This window comes from Malaclemys terrapin, chromosome 3, assembly GCF_027887155.1.
Source record: "Malaclemys terrapin pileata isolate rMalTer1 chromosome 3, rMalTer1.hap1, whole genome shotgun sequence".
In the NCBI taxonomy this organism is placed as follows: Eukaryota; Metazoa; Chordata; order Testudines; family Emydidae; genus Malaclemys; species Malaclemys terrapin.
In genome coordinates this window covers 76150859-76177695 of record NC_071507.1, presented here as the reverse complement: position 1 = coordinate 76177695, position 26837 = coordinate 76150859, and the positions used below count along the sequence as shown (strand labels likewise).

At 45.1% G+C, this 26837-nt stretch overlaps 1 protein-coding gene across 1 annotated transcript in view; it reads left to right on the top strand.

Moving 5' to 3' along the window:
• The first annotated feature begins 347 nt into the window (after nucleotides 1-347).
• Nucleotides 348-26837, top strand: part of GPR137B (G protein-coupled receptor 137B) — a 42425-nt gene continuing 15935 nt past the window's right edge. Inside the window, exons 1-3 of the mRNA XM_054023163.1 lie at nucleotides 348-845; nucleotides 18012-18061; nucleotides 25806-26028. Of these exons, the coding sequence (XP_053879138.1) occupies nucleotides 477-845; nucleotides 18012-18061; nucleotides 25806-26028 (642 nt within the window). The 5' untranslated portion in view covers nucleotides 348-476. The remainder of the gene's footprint in view (nucleotides 846-18011; nucleotides 18062-25805; nucleotides 26029-26837) is intronic.

Below are 26837 nucleotides of genomic sequence, written 5' to 3'. Positions count from 1 at the left end.
TTAAAAAACAAAACAAAAAACAAACAAAAAAACTAAAAACCACAGCATCTGACTTGGCTATCACTAGTAAAAACATCAAGTAGCTGCTTCCTACATAACACACCAGTGTTACTGACCTCATCTTAAATCAAGATTAGCATGTTTAGGAAGGGGTTTGGTTATAAATTGCACAGGGAGGAGATGGGTTTTTTTTGTTTTCAGAAGGATGGGCAGGGGTTGTCCACAAACATCAGCAAAGAGCACTGCAGCCTTCAGAATCGTTCCCTGCCAATTGCTGACACAGGCAGCCCTAATGAATCATTCTGAATTGTGATCATGTGCTACCAGCCGTCAGTGAGCTGCCAAAGAGGAAGTGCAGCTTGTTTTCTCTCTCATTTTCTTGGTTCCTATGCTGCTGTAGGAAGATGAAAGGAGGAGGAAGCAGGAGCAGAAGCAGCCAAACTTAACAAGCAACTCTTTACGATTTCTGATCTCAAATGGAGGCCTCTGAGTGGGACCCACTGAAAAATGACACCCTGCCACCGACCCTGACACCAGCTGTCCCGCCGTATGTGAAGCTGGGCCTGACCACTGTATATACTGTTTTTTATTCCCTCCTCTTTGTGTTCATCTACGTCCAGCTTTGGCTGGTCCTCCACTACAGGCACAAGAGGTTCAGTTACCAAACTGTCTTTCTGTTTCTGTGCCTATTTTGGGCCTCGCTTAGGACTGTGCTCTTTTCATTTTACTTCAAAGATTTTGTCACAGCAAACTCTCTCAGACCCTTCATCTTCTGGCTTCTCTATTGCTTCCCAGTTTGCCTCCAGTTTTTCACACTGACACTGATGAATCTTTACTTCACTCAGGTAAGGAATGGACATTTCTGTGCCTGGGTTGATTAAGTACTACAGAATTGTAAAGCTTTGCTTTTTTTTTTTTTAAGAGGTTTGTAAGAGATGTGATTTCCCAGGCAGGGAAAGAAGTACATTTAATGTACTTAATTTGGAACTTTGTGTTTTGGAAGGCAAGTGAAAACTGCTACAATGAAGCAGCCACCCTGGGGAGAAGCAGTAAATAAATCTGTTGCCGAGTTAAAGGTGACATTTAACCTAAGGCTGAACAAATTGTACTGAAAAACTTGGAGTTATTTTACAGTGGCTGTCTAAAGTGCAGTTCTGCTCAAAGGGACACTGTAAAACCTCCTGGCTTAGCTGTTCTGCGTGCATTCAGAATCATATTGCATGGCTTTACTGACAAAAAATGAGATCTTGTTGTTTACTCCTGGTGGTACTGCAATGCCAGTATGAGTCATTGAGCTGTCTATTTTTCTTTGTGTATCAGTAACAGAATTGTTAACTAGATTCCTATTGCAGGCCCAATTTATTATTCTTATTTGTATTACAGTAGCATCTGGGGGGAAGCCCCAACTGAGACAAGAGCTCCACTGTGTTAGGTGCTGCACAAAACACACAGTAAGAGAGAGCCTCTGCCTCAAAGATCTTGTAATCTAAATAGACAAGATGGAATTGAGGGAAGAAAGTATTATCCCTGTTTTACAAATGGAGAATTGAGACAAAGAAAGGTCAAACAAGAAACTGGGATTTGCGACTAGAACTCCTGAGTCCTACTGCCTTAACCACAAAGCCAAACTTCCTCTGAATTCTGCCCTTAGATTACCTGTATCAGTAATGGGTCATCTTTCTAGCATACCCGGTAGCTGGACCTCATGGGTGAGCGTGCAGATCAGTCTCCCTGCTTGAACACTCCACAGAGACTACCTTCTAGAGTGCAGGTTGTAATAAAGAGTTTGTGATGTGGACTACCTATCCATTAGGTCCTAGACCGGACTGATTTTTTTTTTTTAAATACACACACCTTCTAAGTGGTTCCCAGAGATAACAACTACTGTAGGTCTGCAAATTACCTTACTGAAGAAAAGTGACTGGCTTCTGAAACCGAGCGCCACTAAATAAGAACTATAGAACCGCATGTGGTAAGGGTGAGAGCGGATAGTGGCCCAGGCTTGCTATTATAAGATGGTGATTCCCTGGCTATTGTGTAATGAATTTGGTGGTGGTCCAGTTTCCAAGAGACAAGTGTCCAATATCACACAAAATCCATCGGTCACCATAGTTGGCACTAAATGGTACCCTGGGGCCAAATTCACACACACATGCAACTCCCATTGAAGTCTTCTGAAGAGAGAATTTAGTTTCTTGGCTCCCAGTCAAGAAGCTAAGGATTAAGTGAGCATGGAGAATGCAGTGGGGAGGCTTAGTAGTATAGGTTATTGATTCCTTTCATCTCAAGGAAAATCCAAGAGAGAGAGCAAGCAACAGTTTATATCTCTGTACTCACATTTTCATTTTACTTGGATTATAACATTGCTGCCTGGTAGCACTTTGAAGCTATGTAATGAGTATGGTCAAGTGCAGTGCTTCTCAACCTGTGGCCCAATCAGCACACAGCTGCAGCCCATGTGACATCCTCAGGGCCATACAAGTAGATATATATTGTGTAGATGCAGCCCACATAATACATGGGGAGCTGCATATGGGACCCACAGCGGTAAGTAAATTGCGATCCACTAGACCAGGGGTTCTCAAACTGTGGGTCTGGACCCCAAAGTGGGTTTTGAGGCTGGTGTTGGCCCTGGACCCCAGCAAGTCTGAAGCCCAAGCCCCATCGCCCAGGGCTAAGGTTACAGGCCCCAAGCCCAGGGCAGAAGCCCTTGGGCTTCAGCTTTGCCCCCCCCCCCACACCCGGAGCCGCAGGGCTCGGGCAGATTCGGTCTTTCCTCCTGGTGTCATGTAGTAATGTTTGTTGTCTGAAGGGGGTCACGGTGCAATGAAGTTTGAGAACCACTGCATTAGACTGTAGTGCTTAAAGGAGGGCACAAAGTTAAGGCTCCTGGGTTCTAATTTTGACATCAATTGTGCTGTGTCACCATGAGCAAATCACAAGCTCACTAAGCCTTACTTTGCCCCTCTGTAAAAGGAGTATAATACTGACCTGGTGTTGTGAGGCTTTTAAAATTATACTTGCAAAGGACTTTACGAGTAATGACTGAAAGGTGCTAGAGACAAGCAAATTATTACTGTATTTATTGCCGTTTGCTTCCGTGCTAGTTAATCCCATGGAAAATCCCACTTGTAATAAGGCTCCACCCAGCTAAAACAAGGAGTTGAGTTTAGAAACACAAGCACAGCCATTGTGGAAATATAACCTAATACATGGAACAAATTTATACATTTTTAGTTCACTTTTATTAGTTCTTTGCTTCCAACCAATAGGGAGATGGTTTGTCTTATAATTAAAGATGTTGAGACTGTCTTTTTTACACCTACATTTCCACAGCAGACAAGCAAGAACTAGTGTGAAAGGGGTGGGGAGAGAGAATTTGTTTTCAATAATTGCTTTAACTTCACAAACCTGTTCAGAGGCAACTTTCACCCCTCGCAGAAGTAGACTGCAGATGTGCCTCACTGCATGAAAGCCAACTGTTATTTAGCAAGAAGAAAAGAAGGTAGCTAGCAAAAGCAATAAAGATGTGAAGCTTGGAATGAGAGAGACAAGATGGGTGAGGTAATGCCTTTTGTTGGACCAGCTTCTGTTGGTCAGAGAGTCAAGCTTACACTGAGCTCTTCTTCAGGAGTAAGGACCCTTTATAAATAAGGCCTCAACTGTGCCTTAGATAAAATGAGACATAGTGGCACCAGCACAGCAGGGGTTTTCCTGAGTTTTGAGCGTCACCTGCAGCAATAAAACCCCCCAAAGGAATTGTAATGCAGTGTGGGAGGTTGTTAAACCTGCTGGACCAGTGAGAAAAGCAGTTACAGATAATCAAGGTTTTGACTGACACTGACTGGTATCCTTGGGGTTGAGTGCTGGCTGCCGCTTGGGAGTATACAGACTTTTACTGTGCAGGGCTTTTGATGCCCTAGATATGGCATAGGGTGCTAGAAGAAAGCATATGTAATAGCAATAGCAATCACTTCTCTTCCAAAACAAACTGCTGCGGGAAGTGCACATGTTTCCAGTAAGGAAGACAAAGATCCTGCTTCTGTGTCCATTCATTGGTCTTCTAAAGATAGGAAATAATATAACCCACTCCTTAAGAGTAAAGCTTCCTCTGCTTGGAAGCTATGAAACTACGTGTCAGGTTAATGTAAGAACAAAACAAACAGCAGAGATATTACTTTTGTAAAACAATAGCAGGATGCCTGCAAATAATTACACAACATGAGCTAGAGCAACTGATACATCAGGTAACGTATGGATTGTTAATATGCCTTCCTGCCTCCAAGGAGTGTCTGCAAAACCTGAAGTTCTGCCTGTCTGACATCTGCCCCTCCCCAACCCTACAGGTTTAATTTAGCTGTTCAAAAACAATATATTTCCTACTTTAATTGAATTGAGATGGGTTGGCCTGGAATTCAAGAACTTTCTTATTTGCAGCCTCCCTGGTCGGGGTCCATTTCTCCTCTCTATCTCTGATCTACATTTGTTGTCACTTACAAGGTTGACCCAATAAAAGTCTTGAGATTTTGGAGGCAGTCACAAGAGCCTAAGAAATCCTTCAAAGTCTGAATTTAGAGACATGGACTATGGGTCAGATGAGATGCTAACCCCCCCACCCCCCTTTGGGAGGAATTCAGGGGTAGGGTGGCATGTTTCATTTTGTTTTGTTATGTTTCAGAGTTTAAATGTAGTACTTGCAGCACAGAAGTTTTGGGTGGGGGACATAGGTTAGGGTGCAGAGAGGTTGGGTGGAGAGGATGATGTCATGCAGACCTAGAGAGATGCTGGAAATCCCAAACCTCCCCCCACTCCCAGGACACATACAAAAAGCTTGTTGGCAGATCATAAGTTTAAACCATCAGGGTCGGTAGGGTTACCATATTTCAATACTGCAAAAAGAGAACACTCCACCCCTGGCCCTGCCCCAACTCCGCCCCTTCCCCAAAGTCCCCACCCCAACTCCACCCCTCCCCTGAGCACCCCGCATTCTCCCTCCCACCCCCCGGCTGCTGCTGCACTGGGGAAGTTGCTTCGGCCCCCGCTGTGGTGGAGAGTGGCAGGAGCCGGGAAAGTTGGAGCCCAGGGAGGAGGCGGTCCCCTTACCATACCTCCCCATTTTCCCGGACATGTCCGGCTTTTTGGAAATTCCTCCCAGACGGGGATTTGAGGACCAAAAAGCCAGACATGTCCGGGAAAATCTGGACGTATGGTAACCCTACCCCAGAGCCACCTCCCGCCCGCCGGAACCCCCAAGCCTCACCCCAGAGCCGCTTCCTCCCTCCCGTCGGACCCCCCAGGCCTCACCCCAGAGCCACCCGCTCTCCACAGGGCCCATCCTCAGCCTTCTCCTGCCTCAGTGCCCCTTCTCCTGAGAGCCTGCCCTCCACAGCCCCCCCACTCTCCACAGCCCCTGCCTCAGAGCCCCCCACCTTCCATAGCGCCCCCCACCTTCCACAGCACCCCCCCACCTCAGTCCTCCCCTTCACCTCCCTCCATAACCCCTACCCTTTATTTCCCCACCTCCTCCCATAGCCCACCCCCTCCACAGCCCCCCACTCTCCACAGCCCCTGCCTCAGAGCCCCCCGCCCCCTCCCATAGCCCCCTCCCCTCAGAATCCCCCCACCTCAGAGTCCCCCACCCTTCACCTCCCTCAGGGGAGCCTCCAGCCGGACCCGGCGAGGCTGTGGCAGCTCAGGCTGTGGGAGGCGCTGCAGCACGGGCCCTTACCGGGTGCGGGAGCTCGGGCGCCCGGGAGCCGCCGCCACGTGCCGAGAAACTTTCCCTTGCGCTGGGACCCGCCCCCAGGCAGCAGCTCTGCCGGGGGGGGGAGGCAGCCTCGGCTGCACGGACTGCTGGCGGGGGGGGCTCCTTGCATGGCCGGGACAGAGGGGGGAGACTGAGGCTCTGCCAGAGCCACAGGGGATACTCGGAGGAGGGAGATGCGGCCATGGGTCCCCCGCACCAGCAGCTGGCTGCAGAGACACCACCGCTCCTAGCCCTGGGGCGCAGGGTTGCAGCAGCACAGGGAAAGTTGCAATCTGCAGGCTAAGCAAGCTGACACCCCAAGAGGAGAGGGGGCAGTGGGTAGGGTTATCATATGTCCGTATTTTCCGGACATTTTTATATATTTAAAAATTCCTCCCGGACGGCAATTAACAACTAAAAAGCCGGACATGTCCGGGGAGATACGGACGTATGGTAACCCTAAGGGTCGGACACTTCCCAAGCATTGCAGATGACTTGAAGGAGGCTCTGTGGTGAGGTGTAGGGAGGTTCCATCCGCAGGGGAGGATGGCTAGATAGATCCAGTCCTACCAACTCCTCATTTCCCCTCTCCTCTTGGTATCCTGACTGGGGAGTTTTCCCTGCCTCACACAGCCGCCATTGCCCACCAAGAAGCAGGGTTCAGTCAACTGAGGGCAGGGAAAATCCAGTACAAGGCTTTAAGTGACAACCTAAATGGAATTTTAATTAATGTGTATGTTATCTCTGAGGGGAAGACAAGGGAAGTTGTTATTTAATTATTTTATATAGAATTTTACAATGTAATCTAGCCAGTAAGGGACAGAAAGTTCTTTTCATTAATAAAAAAAGGCAGTAGAAATCAATACACAATTGTTACAAAGTTTTATCCAGCACTTATTCATTTAGAGAGCACTTTAAATGTACCCAGTGCTTCCCAGGAGTAACACTACAGGTGGTAAAACATAAGACAATAGTCCTGACATACAACATTACACTCTATGCCGTGGCTACATTAGAAAAATTAATACCTGCACAGGTGCTAAGTTCTGGTATAAACAGGGCTCAGGTGTTTTTACTGAGCAAATGTTCATGACTTGATGGTAAATAGCCCTAGCATCTATGCCATTGCTACCAGCATTGGTGGTGGCTGGTGTATTACAGATACTGTGGGACAAGGTAAGAGTCAATGAGGCAGAGGTATAGGCAGGAGTGGGTGTTGCCAAGTGCTTTCAAGGTGTGAGGACAAACTCGCATGGAACATGGAGGAAGTGCAAAGATGGGCAAAAGACACTCGACTTCACAGGTCCCTGAAATGAGAACTGATAACGAAGGGTGAATTTCAGGCCTGTGCAAAAGTCTAGCCCAAGGCCTATGGAGTGCTTAAGTCCTACTCTAGCCCTCAGAGTGAGGTGTGGTCTTGGATCCAGCTCAGGAAAAAGGAGTTGGGTCACCTCACACTAACAACAAAGAGTCTGGTGGCACCTTAAAGACTAACAGATTTATTTGGGCATAAGCTTTCGTGAGTAAAAACCTCACTTCTTCTTTCACTCTATGCATCCGAAGAAGTGAGGTTTTTACTCACGAAAGCTTATGCCCAAATAAATCTGTTAGTCTTTAAGGTGCCACCAGACTCTTTGTTGTTTTTGTAGATACAGACTAACACGGCTACCCCCTGATACTTGGTCACCTCACACTGTGGCTCTAATCAGCTTGTTTCAAATAATTTGATTTTCAATGTTAAAACTGGATAGAAAATTTCCCCACTGTAGACAAGCTCTAGGAATGAGATTATTTGATGCATCAACTTGCAACCCCAGGGGGTAAGAGGTCGCGATAACACTTTTGCATACTCCTGATTCTGGTATACTCCTGGTGCCAGAGAGACCTGTGGTGTAACGTAGACAACTCTTGCTGGGGCTGTCTAAGTTATGACAGCTTTTCCCTGGCTGCCTTTGGGCACAGAGATATCCAGAATCTCTGCACTGCGGCTCTACCTTTCCTGCCACAGCCCCACAACTGGCACACCCCCTACACTGGGCTTTGCTTGGGGACTTCAGAGGAGAACCTGCTGCTGTTTTTCCCAGGTCCTGCAATAGAAGAATTCTCCCTGGCTGGATCTGGGACTTTTAGAACCCTTTATACCTCTCCAGCCAGTGGTTTCCTCAGGAATTGAAAGGGGGGGGGGAGGGTGTTTGAATTTACACGGGGGGGGGGTGTCAGGGCCGATGAGATATATAAAAAGAGATATGAATAAAGTAAACGTTTTGTTAGGATAATGCAAATTTAACATAAGGATAATGCAAGTTACACCAAAACACATAACGGGTCTAGATTTCTAAAAAAATAATTTAAATTGACTTTTGAAAAGTAAGCCATCATGGGATAAGAGGGAAGTCCTCTCCTGGATCAGAAACTGGTTAAAAGATAGGAAACAAAGGGTAGGAATAAATTCAGTTTGCAGAATGGAGAGAGAGAAATAGTGGTATCCCTGAGGGGTTAGTACTGGGGCCATTACTGTTCAACATAAATGATCTGGAAAAAATGGGTAAACAGTCAGTTGGCGAAATTTGCAGATGGTACAAAACTATTCAAGATAGTTAAGTCCCAGGCAGACTGTGAAGAGTTACAAAGGGATCTCACAAAACTGGGTGACTGGGCAACAAAATGGCAGACAAAATTCAATGTTGATAAATGCAAAGTAATGCACATTGGAAAACAATCTCAACTATACATACAAAATGATGGAGTCTGAATTAGCTGTTAAATACTCAAGAAAGAGATCTTGGAGTCATTGTGGATAGTTCTCTGAAAACATCCACTCAATGTGAAGCGGCAGTCAAAAAAGCCAACAATGTTGGGAATCATTAAGAAAGGGATAGATAATAAGACAGAAAATATCATATTGCCTCTATATAAATCCATGGTACGTGCACACCTTGAATACTGTGTGCAGATCTGGTCACCCCATCCCAAAAAAGATATATTGGAATTGGAAAAGGTACCGAGATGGGCAACTAAAATGATTAGGGGTATGAAACAGAAGGAGAAATTAAAATGACTGGGAATTTTCAGCTTAGAAAAGAGACGACTAAGGGGGGATATGATAGAGGTCTATAAAATCTTGACTGGTGTGAAGAAAGTGAATAAGGAAATGTTATTTAATCCTTCACATAACACAAGAACTAGCAGTCGCCCAATGAAATTAATAGGCAGCAGGTTTTAAAAAAACAAAATGAAGTACTTCTTCACACAACATAAAGTCAACCCGTGGAACTCTTTGCCAGGGGATGCTGTGAAGACCAAAACTATAACAGGATTAAAAAAAAAAAAAAAACTAGATAAATTCCTGGAGAATAGGTCCATCAGTGGCTATTAGCCAGGATGGAGAGGGATGCAACACCATGTTCTGAGTGTCCCTAGCCTGTTTGCCAGAAGCTGGGAATGGGCAACAGGGGATGGATCACTTGATGATTACCTGTTCTGTTCATTCCCTCTGAAGCACCTGGCCTTGACCACTGTCGGAAGACAGGATACTGGACTAGATGGACCGTTGGTCTGACCCAGTATGACCATTCTTATGTAAAAATTAATTATAATAATAAAAATGCTTAGTACAGGAACTCCCCAACATAATGGCCTCTCAAGATAGCAACAATGTGAGATAACAACCTTGGCAAATAATGCATTAAAAAAAAAAAAATCTTGGCCTACTAGGAAAATATTTATATAAGTTTCCATTCCCAGTCACAAATCTAGCATTCTGGAGCAAAGTCACTAAAATATAGTCCAACAAACAAATGTTTATTTAACGTGCCCCTCACTTTTTCCTCCACTGCACCCCACTCACCGGTGTTGTCCTTGGTCAGTGGAGACTCAGAGTTCAGAGGTGCTTTCACAGGAGTTCACCTCCCAGGTGGGGGGCAAGAAGGCACCTTGCTCGTTCCTCCAGCTACTCACTGTTTGCTCTAGCCACTGCTGTTCATTGTGGCACCGTTCACTCCACCATTCTGTTGCCAATGCCAAAGTCACCTTCTGCTACCACCTGCCACTGTGACCTCTGCAAGTTGGTCTCTTGAGGTTCCACCCAGCTCTCAGTGATTTCAGCTGAGTTCTCAGTGGGGGAACCTCACTGCTAGTGCAGTCTTGGCCATCTCTTCCACAGAAACTCTATCCCCACAGCAGGACTAAGCACTTACACCTGATTATCAGTGATTTCAGCTGCAGTGGTCACTTAACAGAACAAAAGACTATCTATGGAGCCTAATCAGCTCTGTCTTTAAACAGTGGAGGGGGACTGGTCCCCACCCTCTCTCTTGATGCCCTCAATCAGCACAGGCTAAGTACAGTTCTACTGCCCTTTACTCATACAATAAGAACAACAACATTTCTTCCCCCTCCCCACCCACATTCAAGTGATTTGTAACCCAACCCCAGCCAATATCTATCACTTGGGCAACACAGCTCTGTTTGCTGGATACCTAGGTAGATTAGGTGTGAATGTAAATACAATCTGGTCCTGAAGCCTTTCCCCCCAGCTCATCACTAGCTGTCAGGGAGAGCTCATTTAGACTTTGCTTACAAATCATCATTTGAAATTATTAGGTTGGCTAACATCACCAAAATGAATGCACTGATATTGTCATAAAAACAACAGCTGATTAAGGAAGCTAGTCTATGTTCATACTTTTCAAATCTATTATACTTTTTCAGATACATGTATTTTATCATACACTGTATATGCTTTTAAAGTGTGTATTAATGTTTCAATTTCAATTCAAATCTCCAAACAGTCACTAAATTGGCATGTAACTAGTTCACAACTGGGGGATGGGGGGGTTGGGAAATTCAGGGGGGGGGGGGTGTAGGGAAATCACTGTCTCCAGCTCTTACACTGGGGTAAAGGGGCCAGAGCAGGGAGAGATTCTCATCCTAGATCTTCAGTCTTTCAGGAAAAAAAACCAAGGAAACAAGGCAGGATATTTATAATTTAAAGAACAATCAGTAGGAAAAAATCTTTTAAGAAAAATAATCAAGTTTTTTACGCATGAGAAAAGCAGCAATGAAGATCACAAGCAGAGTTTTCCTTTTGCCATTCTCCTAGCTTCTGGGGGATGGTCTGAAGAATTTTTTAAAAGGGTCTCTTTTCTACTTGCTTTCCACTCTGTTCTAGCCTGGCTTTCCTCATTCTGCTGAAAGACCTTGGATGACTCAGATGTTGACTAGGAGCTTTCTTAGTCCTTCAGGGAAGGGGAGGGTCTGTTGAAGCTTTAACAAGCTGACCTTTTCTTCCAACTGCTTGTAGGGTGTTTGAGTTAAACAAGTGTTAAAAACAAAAAGGTGCATCGCCACTGGGAAAATCTGTAAGGGCCAGATTCTGATACTCCCACCCACACTGAAGAGTACCTTACTCTGTGACGAGCTGCATTAATTTCAATGGGGCTACTCATGCGAGTAAGCATTGCAGAATCAGACCCTCTGTTTTTCTGCTTTGGTGACATGGTGGTAAGAATGCCTATGCCCTTACACTACATCTTCTATTATTACTGGCAGCCTGGGAGCTGCACTAATGCAGAGGAATATTTACACATTTCCCTAGCATTGTTTAAACAGTTTGAATAAAAATCACTTATCTTTGATAAAATTCAGATGCAGCTTCACTAAAATGTACAGTGAATCCAACACAAGCCCCTTTAGCACTCTTTCATCTATACTTACTGCCCTGCAGTATCTACTCTTGGTAAATTCTGCAACCAGTTTTTTGTAGGGTAACCAAAGCTAATTTAGGACAATCTACACCTCTGTAACAGCTCTTTACATCAGCTCTTAACACTTATGTTGAGTACTACTTTGCTCATGAAAATAGTCCTATTGAAATTAATGGTAATACTTGTGTAAGTGCTACTCTATGTGAGTAAGGGTTGCAGAATCGGCCCCTTAGTTAGATGTCACTTGCCTGATCTCTGCAAGGTCATGATCCTACATGTTCTCCAGTTAGGGTGACCAGACAGCAAATGTGAAAAATCGGGACAGGGGGTGGGGGGTAATGGGAGCCTATATAAGAAAAAGCCCCAAATATCAGGACTGTCCCTATAAAATCGGGACATCTGGTCACCCTGTCTCTAGTCATCCAGAATGTTGTCTTCCAAGATAAATGGGATAAACAAAAGCTGAATTTCTAGTGCAAAAAGCATGCAAGAAAACAATTTAACCCCTGACTCCCCACAAAAAACCTGTTGGGCCTTGTTTATACATCACAGAGAGGCAAAACCGGGCATAAGCTTTTTGCTTATCTCCTTTAAGCAGCAAGTAAAATAAAACAACATAAAACCTATTTCTGAAGTCCTTTGAGTACATATTATTAGAGGTGTTTAGATAATTGAACACAGAATATTATGACACTACTATAAGGGATAGTGCCTGGGTTTGTAGGCAGCCCAGACATTTGACTTACTTTAAAAAGATTAGAAACCGTTGCAGAAAATTCTCTAGACTTTCAGATTTTAAATGAGCTATTATTTTGTAGGGCCTATTGAAAAGCTAGGCTCCCTCTACTGGCTGTAACTCAACAATAACCATCTCCAGCGAGGAGGAGGCTAGTGCACAAATGAAGACATTTTCTATTATAAGAGTTATATTCTGTAAATAGCTGTTAAATAAAAAACAGCAAATGTTATTTCAGCTATATTTAAAGCACATGGAAAAAGTAATTCTAGTGAAATGGAAAAGAAAAGACCAGTGGGAGAAAAATGGTTTTAAAAGCAAATCACCCACACTAAAACATGCAACATAATTAAAGGGTTTTTTTTTGTTTTTTTTTTAAAGTGGTGAGCAGGTTCCTTTTCAGTCCATGGCAAGGAAGCTGAGTTTAAATTCCCCCTTACAAATTGGGTTTACTTAGAAAACATTTTAACCTGTGAAATAACTAATGATGCTTCCAAACCATTTTTGATAATCATGAATCTATTCAAAGTGTGTGGGATATTTGTTTTTTAAATAATGTTATTTGAAAGAGGCTAGGTGGATAAGAAAGTGAAACACAGCACAGTCAAAGGGAAGATTATGGCAGGTGGGCATTTCAGTCAGGGTATGTCCTCACTGTCAGAAAAAATATATATGTTAAGATAACTAACATGCATTAGCTATTCTGCTGTAAAATCCTAGTGGTGACAAGGCACAAGAAGTTTTTACTGAGGTGTAGGTTGGTGAGTTCAATCCTATATCCCTCCGCCAGAACTGCCCACTCCTAGCTACATCATGATAAACATCCCAGTTCCTTGCCTAGATTTTGTTGTAATAATTGGGCCTACCAACTCACTCCATGTTTGAGCCTAACTGTGGGAAAGTGGACGAATGTTTATAAAGTATCCCAATAACCTAGAACAGTAAATGTTTCTGGGAAAAGGTAAAGACAGACTAAATTAGTCCAAACAGAGAGGCCTATTGATATAACTCAAGGCCTGTGTTAAGATCATGCCTGATAAACAAAAGAAGTAAGAAAAGTTTTTTTGGTGAACATTAACAGAAGAAGCAGCTGTCTGCTAACAACTGCTGCATGAAATTTACTATCATGACTGTCACCCTCACCATCTCCTGGGACCCTGGGATCTACCGTAACACTGTTGGGCCTTTGTCATCCTGATCCCAAGAGACATCCTGACCAGTCCGGGCCAAGAGAGGGGCCCAGATAACACTGCCACCTCCACTGCCTGCAGCTAAATTCCAGACATCACTTGGGATGTGAGATTTTGACACACCCACTCACTCTTGTGTATCCTTTTCCTTCCTTATTTCTCACCCACCTTATTTCTTTTTCCTATCCTACTCTTTTTTCCTTCTGTCTAATGAAAGTCTGGCTTAGCTGGCCAAGATTGTATATTTTCCAATGCTGCTGAAAGCTTCTGACCAGAAAAAGGCAGTTAAACGCAATGATCTGATACTGGTACAAGTTTGCCAGGTCTTTGGATGGCTAATAAGACTCTGAGCCATGCCTGTGCTTTTCCAGCAGTGAGGTTGCAAGTGAAAGTCAACACCAGAGACAGAAGCTGCATTTTTAAAAAATGAATCTTTGCTGTTCTTTTCTCTCCCCTCGTGTGTGTGTGTGTGTGTGTCTTGTTTTATCCTCTAGGAAATGTGATCAGAATTCAGACTTTAACAGTAACAACAGCTTCAGCTCAGCTCTTAGTGATGTGCAGGAAATAATTGATGGCTTTGAGGCAATGGGATTCCCTCACCGCGGCGGGGCGATAGATGGAACACATATCTGAATTTTGGCCCTTGACCATCTTACAATGGAGTATATCAACCGAAAGGGCTACTTCTCCTGCAGGCACTGGTGGATCATCAGGGCCATTTCACTGACATCAGTGCCGGAGTGCTCAGGAAAGGTGCATGATGAATGCATCTTTAGGAACACTGGAGTGTATAGAAAGTTGCACATTGGGACTTTCTTTCCAGACCAGAAGAATCCAATGGGGGATGTGCAAATGCCCATAGTGAACATTGGAGACCCCACCTATGCCTTGCTTCCATGGCTCATGAAGCCTGACTCTGGGAACCTAGACAGCAACAAGGAGCGCTTCAGCAACAGGCTCAGCAGGTACGGAATGACCATTGAAAGTGCCTTTGGCCAAATAAAAGGTCGCCGGCACTGTCTTTTTTGCAGGATAGACCTCAATGAGGAAAATATTCCAATGGTCATTGGGGCCTGCTGTACTCTCTCTACATAATATTTGCAAAGTGAAGGGGGAAAAGTTTCCCCAAGGATGGACTGCAGAGGCTGATCGACTGGTTTCTGATTTAGAGGAGCCAGATACAAGGACAATTAGGGTGCGCAGCAGGAGGCTATTTGAATCAGGGAGACTTTGAATGAGCATTTTGACAATGATTCCCAGTGATGCATTCGGTCAGCCAATGATTATTTGCTGCCTTGAATTACCTCTGTAGTGCTTGCTTCCTGAGCGTTAATTGTAGTGAGCAAATATACCTACCTATAACCACTGTGTTTCAGTGTTAGCACTGATCAATATGTGTATTTCAAAAATAAAGACTCATTTTATTTCGAAGATTTCACTTTAATAACAGGAAAAAACACAATTTTGGTCAAACAGGACATGACAATGAGGAACAGTCTCGCAGTTAGGGCTCTCACAGCTGTGTGTAACTCCAGTTTTCATTGGGAAACCAATTCCTAGGCATGGAGTGCATGGGGTACATGCAAGGAATGCGGTGGCGGAATTTGGGGAGGGCATGGAGCAGAGTTTTGTAGTGGCTGCAGGGGGAGTTGTGCCCGGATGTGCTCAGATTGCAGGGTGAATGAGGGACTTCATCATCTCTGTCTAGCCCTCCAGGAGCTTTATCATCCTCTCCTGTTTCTAAGTCCTTTCCAGGCTATTCAAGCTGAGTTTTTCATTAATTGTCTCCCTCTGCTCTTGTTTTGCTATGTGCTGTATCTATTGACTGCAGCACTTCATGAAACATATCCTCTTTGTTCACCGCCTCATCTGACAGAGGCACTACGCTGGTGTGGAGGAGGGGGTCCTCAAGGGCACATCTGCAGAAGCCAAAGAAACAGTGAATAGACACAGTATTGTGAGTGTCCTCAGAGCTGTGAATCACAAAAGTTATACACACTTCTTTCTCAGTGTTCCTAGCCTAGAACACAAGTTGGCCCAAGTCCCAAATATGGTGAGTTCGAGGTGGGGGGGTGATATGGGGGAATGGGCAAGAAGGGACAAAGAGTGGCTCATGAAGGGGGTTACTACAAGCAGATAGGGAGATTATTTTAAATATTAGTACCCTTTTCCACAGGCTAGGGCACTCAAACCCGATATCTCACTCCTAAGGCTAACCCAGGATGCAAGTGTGCATCTCTTGCATGCATGTGGATTCAGACTGGCTCCATATGCAGCTTGCCTGTGTGCCGCTCTAATCCTTGCAGAAATACTTTTTGGGCGGAGCAGCAAAGTTTCATATAGTGGGGGGAGAAATAAGGCAGCTCTTCCAAGGGACCTTTGGCAGAGGATTGAAGAATACCTACAGGAAAGTTTCCTAGAGATCACTATGGAGGATTCCAGGGACAGCCCTGTGTACATTAACAAACTTTTCTGCCATGGACCCAGAGCATAGAGGGATAGGCTCTGTTGTTAATTTCTGTCCCTTATCCCTCCTCTACTATTTAACAAAGTACGTGAGAGCTCAATCTCTTCTGACCGTGAAGTATCAAAGCAAAATGAGCATTTACTGGAGCTCCCCTTTCCTGCATCCTGCACACCAGAGCTGGACTGCTGGGACTGGCTAGACCCTCCAGAGTGGAAAAGAGGTCCTGACTCACTGCACTACCAGACAACTCTGCCATTTGCTCCAAGTCATCTTCGAGCGCTACTTCCTCATCCACCACTTCATCATTGAGGTTGAGTCTGCTGGCTGCTGCCTCCAATCCCCGCTGAAGTATCTACAGAGCTCTTGGCAGTGGAGGTGGGGTTGCCACCGAGGATGGTGTGCAGCTACTTAGAGAAGCGGCATGTCTTCGGTGCCACACCAAAGCAATGGTTGGCCTCCCTTGCCTGCTGGTATGCCTGCCGGAGCTCCTTGATTTTAGCACAACACGGCTGCATGTCCCTTTTGTGCCCCTTCTGTATGCCACCAGCAGTCAGCCCAGAGGTATCAAAATTCCTACGGCTGGAGTGAAGCTGTGACTACACAGCCTCCTCTCCCTATAGACTCAGCAGATCCAACAGTTCTGGTGTGCTCCATGCAAGAAAACATCTGCTGCAGAAAGCCAGCCTGATCAGCTGGTGCGCATGCTGAGCAAACAGGAAGAGGAACTTTAAAAATGTCTGGGCCTTTAAATCGGGGAGAGGTGCATAGCTCAGCACCTTCAGGGAAGCAGAGTTCAAAGTGTTGACCAGAGTGGTCAGGATGGGTATTGTGGGATACCTCCTGGAGGCCAATTAGGGCGACAAAACCAAGTGGAGTGTCTACACTGATGCTGCATCGCTCTAACTATGTTGCAAAAAGCTTTACACCGCTTGTTGAGGTGGTTTTATTATGTGGGCATAGCAGGGGCGTTACATTGGCAGGAGGAACATTTCAGTGTGTATACCTCCACTGTTTTGTCAAAGAAAGCTGACTTTTGTCACAAACTGTGTAGTGTAGACAAGGTCTTACTTAATACTTAACATTTCAAATGCGTTAACTGTTTTTCCTTCTGTTCTGTATCTTTAATAAAAGGTTTTAAAGATTTTAATGGTGTGTTTGTCAGGGTAATAAGCAGGCTGAGGTCTCTGTATACCAAATGCTGAATAACGTTTAAAACTGTTTAATATTGGATAGTCTCGGGATGGTCATGTTAACACCTTTGACTCTTTGGGCTCATATATTCCATTACAACAGATTTTACAGCAAGATAACTAATGCTCCGTAGCTATCTCTCTGTAAAAACACACCTTTTTTGGCAATTAAGATGTAACCGGAGAGAACTGAATAAACTTCAGTAGGGCCTTGGCTACACTTGCGGATTCACAGCACTGCCGCGGCAGCGCTGTGAAGCGCGAGTGTAGTCACGCCACCAGCGCTGCAAGAGCTCTCTCTCAGCGCTGCAAGTACTCCACCTCTCCGAGGGTAATAGCTTGCAGTGCTGCGAGCAAGCGTGCAGCGCTGCAGGCGCTGATTACACTGGCCCTTTACAGCGCTGCGCTCGCAGCGCTCAGGGGGAGTGTTTTTTCACACCCCTGAGCGCAGCAAGTGCAGCGCTGTGAATTGCCAGTGTAGCCAAGGCCTAGAATACACTCGGCCTGATTCGCATTTAGCAGGCCCCTAAAGTGGATGCAAACATTTATACCCAATTTAAGGCCATGCTACACTGCCAGGTAAAGGTGTCAACAACGGCTGGTCTACACTAGAAAGTTGCACCAGTATAATTATGTTAGTAAGGGGGTATAATTATTTACCAATATAGTTATACCAGTATATGTCCTAGTGTGGATATAGTCATAGCAGTATAAAGATGCCTTCTCCTGATCTAGTTAGTTCTGATTCCTGAACCGGACTAAGTTATACCAGTCTATCTGCACTAGGGTGGTTTTGCCACTTGGTATAGTTTAAGTGGCAAAATTTTCTAGTGCAGATAACCTGAAGGTGCAAAAAACATTTGATGAATCCTAATAACCTGTGACATGTAAGATGTTTTTTTTCCTCAGGATTACACTGTATTTCTTCATTTGTATTTACTTTGTGAATGATGCAATTTTCCCCCCTGTTATTGCAGGTGATTTTCAAAGCTAAGTCAAAGTACTCTCCAGAACTACTTAAATACCGGTAAGCACTATGCAAACATTTCTTGTGGTAAATATTTTAAAATGATAGGTTTGATGCCCACTTCTGCTAGTAATTTAGGAATGAGCTTAACTTTCCAACATTTAGCACCTGAATTCTTTAAAGTATTTATTTATTTAGGAAGTTTTAACAAGTCTACAAATCCTTGCCATGTAAATATCAGAAACAAAACAATCATTACAACAGTTGGCTTTTGTTTACAGAGACATTAGACAAGACTATAATCATCAGATCTATCTATCCATCTGCATTTTTATACAATTCTACTCAATACTGTTAATCAGATGTGAGTAGAAAGCATTCAGAATGGATCAGTTGGCTACTCACTGACAGGTTCATGTAGAAGCTTTTTATATTTGGGTTCAGCTGAATGCTCAGGGATAGTTGGGGAAGGTTGTGTCAAGTGAGGAAAGAGCATTCAGTTATGTGTGTCTTGGTCAGAGCATAGGTTCTGACAACAGGTGTGTGTGTGTGTGTGTGCGGGGGGTGGCACATGTTTGAGTCAGTTACATGTTTTGGTAAGAGGAGGAAGAAAGTTGAGAGGACAAGGAGCCAGGGAGGATGGATTCAGTCTGGTGACTTAGTTGGGGGGCACTTGGATGGGTTTCCAGCAATGTAGAGAGGTAAGGTTGTAAAGGCTGAGGGTTTATGTTGAGAGATATGGCTGGTGTCTTGCTGGGGCAGGAGGGATTGTCCCGAATTATCAGGAGGTTCATTATAAGGTGCTGGTGGATGTCCAAGAAGCTGAGAGAGAGATTAATTAATTAATTTCTATTGAGGCAGTAGCCAGAGGCCTCAATCAGGATTGCAGCCCATTGTTCTGACTGTTGTACAAGCAGAGTGAGAGAGGCAGCCTCTGTCCTGAAGAGTTTACAAGCTAAAAATGGCAACTCAGGCTGAGAAAATGGAATTATCTGGAATGCTAATCTCATAGATTATAAAGCCAGAAGGGACGACTGTATTTATACTTTGTATTAAAACAAGACAGTATTTTCAGACTAGTTATTTGGTTTGTTCGCATCCCTACTATTCGGTAGTACATGGTGCTATACCAACCATTAAAGAAATAACATTTTTCCTGCCCTGGAAAGCTTACATTCAGGTTTGGTATTGATACAACTCAAAAGGTAATAATCCAGAACAGGAGTTTAAGAGCTGTTTGGTGGAATACTAATACAGTAATTGGAAGGTTTGGTGATGAGACAGCTATACATGGATATTGGTTGAACAGTGTGTGAAACAGGTAGTTTTGGAGAAGACAATTGAATGAAGAAAGGGAGGATACTTGGTTGAGACCAGCTGGCACAAAAGGTGCAAAGATGAGAACAGAGAGTGAACAAATGTGTAGCAAAGAGAGAGGCTGCACAAAGCCTGGTGATGAGAAGATGAAGGTAGAGAAGTGAACGAGGATAATGTTGCAGAGGGCTTTGAAGGTGAGGAACAGAAACTTTGAACTTCCTCCACAGCTACAGATATTTACAGTAATGCCTTTTTCTACGTAATTTAAGAAATGCATCAGTGTCAAACAGGGAGTTATTAGAGACTTTCCATTCTGAAGTACATAGTAGCTGTACAATATGTCTGAGGCTTAGTCTACACTACACAGTTTTGCCATATAGTGATGTCAACTAGGAGTATGGGGAAGAAAACCTCAACCCCTAGCTGACATAGCCATGCCGGTCCTAAGACTCCAGTGTAGATGCAACTAGGCAAACAGAAGTGTGCTTCTGCCGCCACTACTAATGTTGTTTGGGGAGGTGGCTTTAGCAGAAAGGCTCCTTCTGTCAGCATACGCTGAACCTACACTACGGAGCTCTGCCAGCATAGCTCTACCAGTTTAGCGATACGAGCAAACCGTTTGTAGTGTTGACAAACCCTGAGTCATGCACACACTGTCCCAACACATAGCTTCATACATGCACTACATTTTTTCCTATTGCATTCAAAACATTTAGGCATGGTCTCCACACAGTTTTTGTACGTGTATAAATAACGATGGTGGTTAGGAATGTGAATTTTTTCTTTTTGTCTTACACAGGTATCACTAGATTGGTGTAATCCCTAGTGTGCCTCGTATTGGTATAGGTTATTCCCCTTCTGGTACAGAATAGCTGTACTGATATTAGTACATTTGTATCCGTTATAACTGCATCCACGCTCGGGAGGTTGTGCCAATTTATTTATAATGGGATAGTGAAAGAGGTACCACATTTGTGAGTAGACAAAGCTGTAGTAATATTGGAATCTGTACTAACTGGATTTGATTTGTCCTTATTTCTGAATATTGAATTCCTCATTTTATTTTTAATCTGTTTAAAAAAATTTCTGCTATAAAGATAAAGTAACCAGGATGTGATGATGTCACAACTGTATAAACAAGGCAGCTGTGAGAGGGTGTGTTCTCAGGCCTGTATTTATATAGATCAAGAATAATACAATTTCAAGATAGGAAAAAAATTAATAAAACCCACCTTCACAGAGCATACATGTAAAGAAAACTTCTCTCTGCTCTCTAATAGTATCAGACACTTTGGCAAAGGGGCTCATTGTTATGTTTGTAATAAAACAACCTAACGTTTTCCTCTGCTTTGGGGGTTTGTTAAAAACAGAATGCTTAAGCCAAGCTCACCTTTCTGTGAGCTCAGGTTGTTATCAGCAGGCCTCAGGCAATTTATGATTTCTCGTGGAAACCACATATGAAATTTGATAGTTTCACGTGATTAAACAACCAGGCAAAATTGGTGGTTTCAGTCAAACTTTGCTTTGAGTTTTTTGGTACAAATGAACCCAAACGCTCAAAGCAAAACTCAAAGGATGTGCACAAATGGAAACTGAAACAACAGAAAGCATCTGCATGGACCCTCTCTGAGCAAACCCCCAAATGTTGCACAGCCCTAGTTATGTGCCAAACTCAAGATCAGGATTATGGACAATGGGGTGATACTTAAGGACTGAAAGTTACTATAAGGTAACTGGCAGCACCCTATAAATTCATAAATAATGTACTTGTCACAGGGTGGCTGGCCCTTCTAAAGGGAGATAGTTCTCAGCTGTGATGCAGTTGATTTACCTCTCCAGGTGGAGACAATGCACATGCCTAACCAGGCTTCTGAGGGAGTAGAAAAACAGAGGCTGTGGGTAGCCAAAGGAAGAGATTATAGAGTGAAGCTGCAAGGAAAGCTAATGTTTCCTGCAGTGGTCCCTGAACTTGGGGCAGGGTAGAAAGAACCAGCTAGAAGTTTGGTTTTCCTTTTGGGGAGAAGACAAAGAAGCCAGACCAGGCCGTGTGTCTTTTCCTGAGGTTTAGGGAAGAGGCAGTTCCTCAGGGAGGAGGGACTGTGCCCAGATTACAGCTGGGTTCAAGGACCTTTTTTTGTTTATTTTGGAACTTTGTTTTATAAAAGCTCCAACAAGAGCTATTACTGGACTTGTGAAAGCCTCTTTGTGAGTTACTGAGGAACCAAGAGGGAGAAACTGAGGTAAGACACTGCACCATCATCCCTGGCCACAAGGGGGTCCAAGGGAAGCGGCTGAGCTGTTACAATACTGAGATCCTGCATCTGGAAATCCCGAAGGGAGATAAACAGTCATGTTGCCCATGAAATTTCTGTTTTATCTTGCCATTTGAATAGATGATATGCCATGGAACTCAGGGCTTGGACTGGACCAGCGTGCGGCAGTATGATGTGGCAGCACCTCTTCCAGACTGCCCTCTTGTTCACTGGCCTCTAAGCTTTCATGAACCAAAATTAAGTCTCTAGCTGCTATGGTTGCTGAGATAAACTCAGTTCATGTTTTTGAGGATAAGTGATGCAACGTGTCTGTTCACAGTTTTAGAACCTGATACAATACCTGTGAAATGGGTGACTTGCCCCAGTCTTTTCAATAGTTGCTAATTCAGAGGCCCAGTGAGAACCCGTTAATTGTCAGACCTGTTCAGTCTGCTGAGGACTGAAATGCTTTGGTTTGACTAACGTTACTGGGCTCAGTACCGGGGTAACTGGGTGAAATTTAAAGACCTGTGGTGAACAGGAGGTCAATCTAAATGATCTACTGGTCCCTTCTGGTCTTAAACTCTATGAAATCATGAAACTATGAATGGGGAGAGACGATCATATTATAAAGAGCTGTACAAACTGTGAGTTACAGCTCATCTTGACATCAGGATTGTATGAGTGGCAGGGAAGTACTAACACTTTTGGCTGTCCCCAATCCAGGATCCAAATGCAAGAAGACTGGTACAGCCCAGAGCACATCTCAGTCCCTCTAGTGGGGAACCAAGGTCAAAATGTCTAGCGGGGCATACAAGCATCACTGAAGCCCAAGAAGCCTAGCACAGCACACAGGCATGGGAGTTTTCAGACCCCACTGCAAGGGAGCTGAGCCAAAGGAACTCAGAGAGCATGCATGATCACATTTGGAACTTCTGCACAATCTATTGTGAATGGTGGCTCGGGGGCAGAATTTAAGAGCACCACCATTGAGGGAAATAGTTTTCCTAATCTGAGATAGAAAAGCAGAGTACTTTGTGTTGGGGGCATGCATTGAGAAGTGGTAGGGGAAGGGAATGAGGAACAGGCATGCCCATCGCTTAAAGCCTTTTGTGACCTTGCTTACATTTTATTCATAAAGTTACAATCACTAGAACAGGGAGCATAATTCTTCAGACCAATTCATTTCTATGAAAGATAAAAGTTGCAGGACTAACGTGCCCTTGACATTATTTTGTGGAGTATGAGGGAGATGTTTCAGAATGCTCACCCTAAAAACTTCTGCAGGCTGGAATTTGATCTATAAATAGCATTAATGAAAATACCCTATCCTTAAGGTTCACAGTGAGCACTATCTTCCTTCTGAGGGGTAATTTCCACCTCAGGCCATCCATGCTAACTGAAGAATGTAACTGGAAAAAATCAGATTGATTCATAAACGTAAGTAGTGGCTTTAGGCTCTTTAGTTCTCCCTGTTCCATATAAAAAGGCTTTCAAGGGAGCACCCTTTCTTTTCCAATGACCAGCTCTGGCAAAAGGGAGAACTGACTCATTTTGAAATGAGCTAACAATGCCGAGAGCAGGGGAGCCAGGCCCAGTCAGGTATTGCCACTGTGCAGTTATTGCGGGGCAGGCTAGCTTTTCAGCCCTGCCCAATTCCCAGTCCTCCCCTCTGCTCCGTGCTGGTGACCCTTCTTAAAACTTACCTGAGATGCACTGCAGGGTCACAACCCACCATTTGGGAAATACAGCTTCATTAAATCACAGACGCAAAGAAAAGTCTCACAGACAAACAGAAATATCGTGGTATCTGTGACATTTCTAACACCATGACAAACCTGCAGCCCTACTCATGATTCAACTATTAACCTTTTGGGGCAATATTTTCCACTGCTGTATAGGTGAGTGAAACTATTCTTTACCTTCTGAATTTAGATTACTCAAAAGATAACCTGGGCATATATCCCAACCCCAAGCCAAACCTCCAAGCAGACCCTATGGCAGAGGTGGATTTACAGTGAAACACAGGGTGCCCTGGCATGGGGGCCCCCCAACAACAGGGGGCCCCAGGGCCGGGCAGTTGCGGGGGCAGAAGCTTGGTCCTGCCGGCTCCTGGGGCTCCTGCTGCAGGCTCCGCCCCCACCGGCAGCCAAGCTCACCCCTCCGCAGTCTCCTCCCCCACCCCACACTTTCCCTGCCGCTGAACAGCTGTTTGCCAGCATTCAGGTTGCTCCGGGAGTTAGGGGGAGGAGCGGGGCCGCAGTGCACTCGGGGGAGGAGGTGGGGGCGGAGCCTTGGGGAAGGGGGTGGAGCAGGGGTGGGGCCCCCACATTCTCCCTACACATACCTGCCCCCTGCCGTGAGCCGCTCAGGGCAGCGGGCTGGCAGCACCCCCACAACCCCAGCCCACCCCCGCATCTCCCTGCCCTGACTCCTGCACCCCTCTCACATCCCCGCCTGCACCCCTTGCACCAAATAGGAGCTGCCCAGGTAAGTGCTCCACACCCCAACCTCCTGCCCCAACCCTGAGCCCCCTCCTGCATCCTAAATCCTGGCCAGACCCTGCACCCCAACCCTCAGCCCGCTACTGCACCCTAACTCCCTCCCAGACCCTGAACCCCCAGCTCAGACTCCTGCATCCCCCTCACATACTCCCGCCACCTGCCCTCCCTGACTCCTGCACCCCCACACACATACCCAGACCTGATTCCTGCACCCCTCTCACACACACACAGCCCCCCCGACTCTTGCAACTCCCCACACCCCATCCTCCCAACACCTCCAGCCCCCTGTCCACCCTGAGTCGTACATCCCCACCTGCACCCCTTGCACAAAATGGGAGCTGCCCCAGGTAAGCACTCCACACCCAACCCCCTGGCTTAGCCCTGAGCCCCCTCCCGCAACTAACTCCTGGCCAGACCCTTAGTAACTTAACAGAACTTGATAATACTGAAATAAGTAATCAATAAGAATGGTAACACTTTTGCTTATTTTTTTAATTATGAGACTGATTGTGATCTTGGCTCTGCTACTGCATATGGGAGTAAAGGAGCATCCTTATGTTTCTGCATGGACTTTGCATTGCAATGTTGGGGAGGTGTGGAGAAGAGGGAGAGCAAAGCACCTGCTGTCAAGTTGCTACCCCCTCTCCTGAACAGATGGCTGAGGAGGGGGCAGCTTTCAGACTCATAGTTCAGGTCTTGCTCTGATCTTGGGCAGTGCAGTTATGTGCTGTCCTTCACTTGGAGTGGGTTGCAAGGTGCCAAGCTGCCCCAAGTTTTAATATTTAGAATTCTGAATGTTCCCTCAAAGAAGCTGCATGTGACAAAGATATTTGGGGGAGGAGAAAGAGGGGTTGGGTAGCCAGCTGCCTCATGGCTTTTAGAGTTTAAAAAGGGCTTCCTCTATTTGACATAAAATATGACTTTAAAAAATGGGTAGTCAATGGGTCTACTCATGGTACTCAGGGCCGCCCAGAGGATTCAGGGGGCCTGGGGCAAAGCGGAGGAGCTGCAATGCTTGTATTCACCCGACGGAGGTCAGGGTCTTCCGCGGCATTTTGGTGGTGTGTGGGGGGGCCTTCAGTTGCTCCGTGTCTTCGGCAGCACTGAAGGGCCACCTGCTGCCGAAATGCCACCGAAGACCCAGGCCAGGCCAGGCCAGGGCTCGCGGGGCCCTTGCGGGGCCTGGGGCAAATTGCCCCACTTGCCCCCCCTGGGCGGCCCTGATGGTACTGAGTGTGTACAATACCCAGGCCTAAAGCCATGGTGTTCCACACAGCTCGACCATTCAGCCAACAATGGCTTCCTCACGCATGCTGAGTCTGGTTGAATGGTCAGAGGGGTTCCTGCGAGGTATGTTGTGCAGAGCCTAGCAAAGTAAACACATCTGTTTAAAATAGATGTAAAGATCTGTGTATATTACATTTGTCTTATACATGCTTTTCTCCCGTATGTGTTAAGACTACCCCATCTTTCATGCTTTATCCCTTACAAGTAAGTATATGGCTTGAATATCAGTTTATTCTGGATTTTAAAAATAGTTGTGAAATCAACTGTAATCATCCTCCAGGCCACGTAGAGCATTCTGAATCAGTTTGGTGTAGCTAGCTCAGTGTGTCAGCTGGGACAGCCTTGACGCAGGGACAGTATCTTCCCTTGCTCTGTGTGCTGCTTCAAGCACATTGCTGACACTTGCTAAACAGTAGTTCTAAACACCTGTTTTTCCCTCTCCAGGTTGCCTCTCTATCTGGCTTCTCTCTTCATCAGTCTCCTCTTCCTCTTGGTGAATTTAACATGTGCTGTGTTGGTGAGAACAGACAATTCAGAGAGGAAAGTCATTGTCTCTGTCCGGGTGGCAATTAATGACACATTGTTTGTTCTGTGCGCCATCTCACTCTCCATCTGTCTGTATAAGATTTCCAAGATGTCTTTAGCCAACATTTACTTGGAATCCAAGGTAAAGTACATTTTAGAGATCATTAAATCTTACTGAAGTATATTTTCAGTCAAAGGAGACAATTTAATGGGACATGACTCAGGTTTAAAAAATTATTTAGACTCTAAGGTGCCACAAGTACTCCTCATTGTTTTTGCTGAAACAGATTAACACGGCTACCACTCTGAAATCTTTAGACTCTGCAACAATAGATATTAGTTCCAGGAATTTCAATGTAGCCTTTCATCCTTCTAAAACAGATCAATTGAATACCATGTAGTTTACCAAGATGCTTTCTGCTCTGCATGGTTACTAATGCTGCCATAGCACTTTAAATAAGAGTAGGAGTTTGCATAAGTTGTCATTGGCCAGAATTTATCACATACCTCAGCTGTGTTTCAGTTAGCTGCTGTCCTCCACCTCAGACACAGGCTACGTCTACACTACCCGCCTGAATCGGCGGGTAGAAATTGATCTCTCGGGGATCGAATTATCGCGTCTCGTCGGGACGTGACATTCGATCCCCAAATCGATGCTTGTACTCCACCAGCAGAGGTAGGAGTAAGCGCCGTCGACGGGGGAGCCGCGGAGGTCAATTTGCCACCGTCCTCGCAGCGGGGTAAGTCGGCTCCGATACGTCGAATTCAGCTATGCTATTCGCGTAGCTGAATTTGCATATCTTAAATCGACGCCCTCCGTAGTGAGGAGGTAGCCACAGTTGCATTTCAGTGCTACTACAAGTAGATAGTTGAAGAGCAGTTTTGGACTCCCTCAGTCTGTCAATTTACTTTAAATCTTTAAGGGAGTGGCATGTCCATGAAAATAAACAG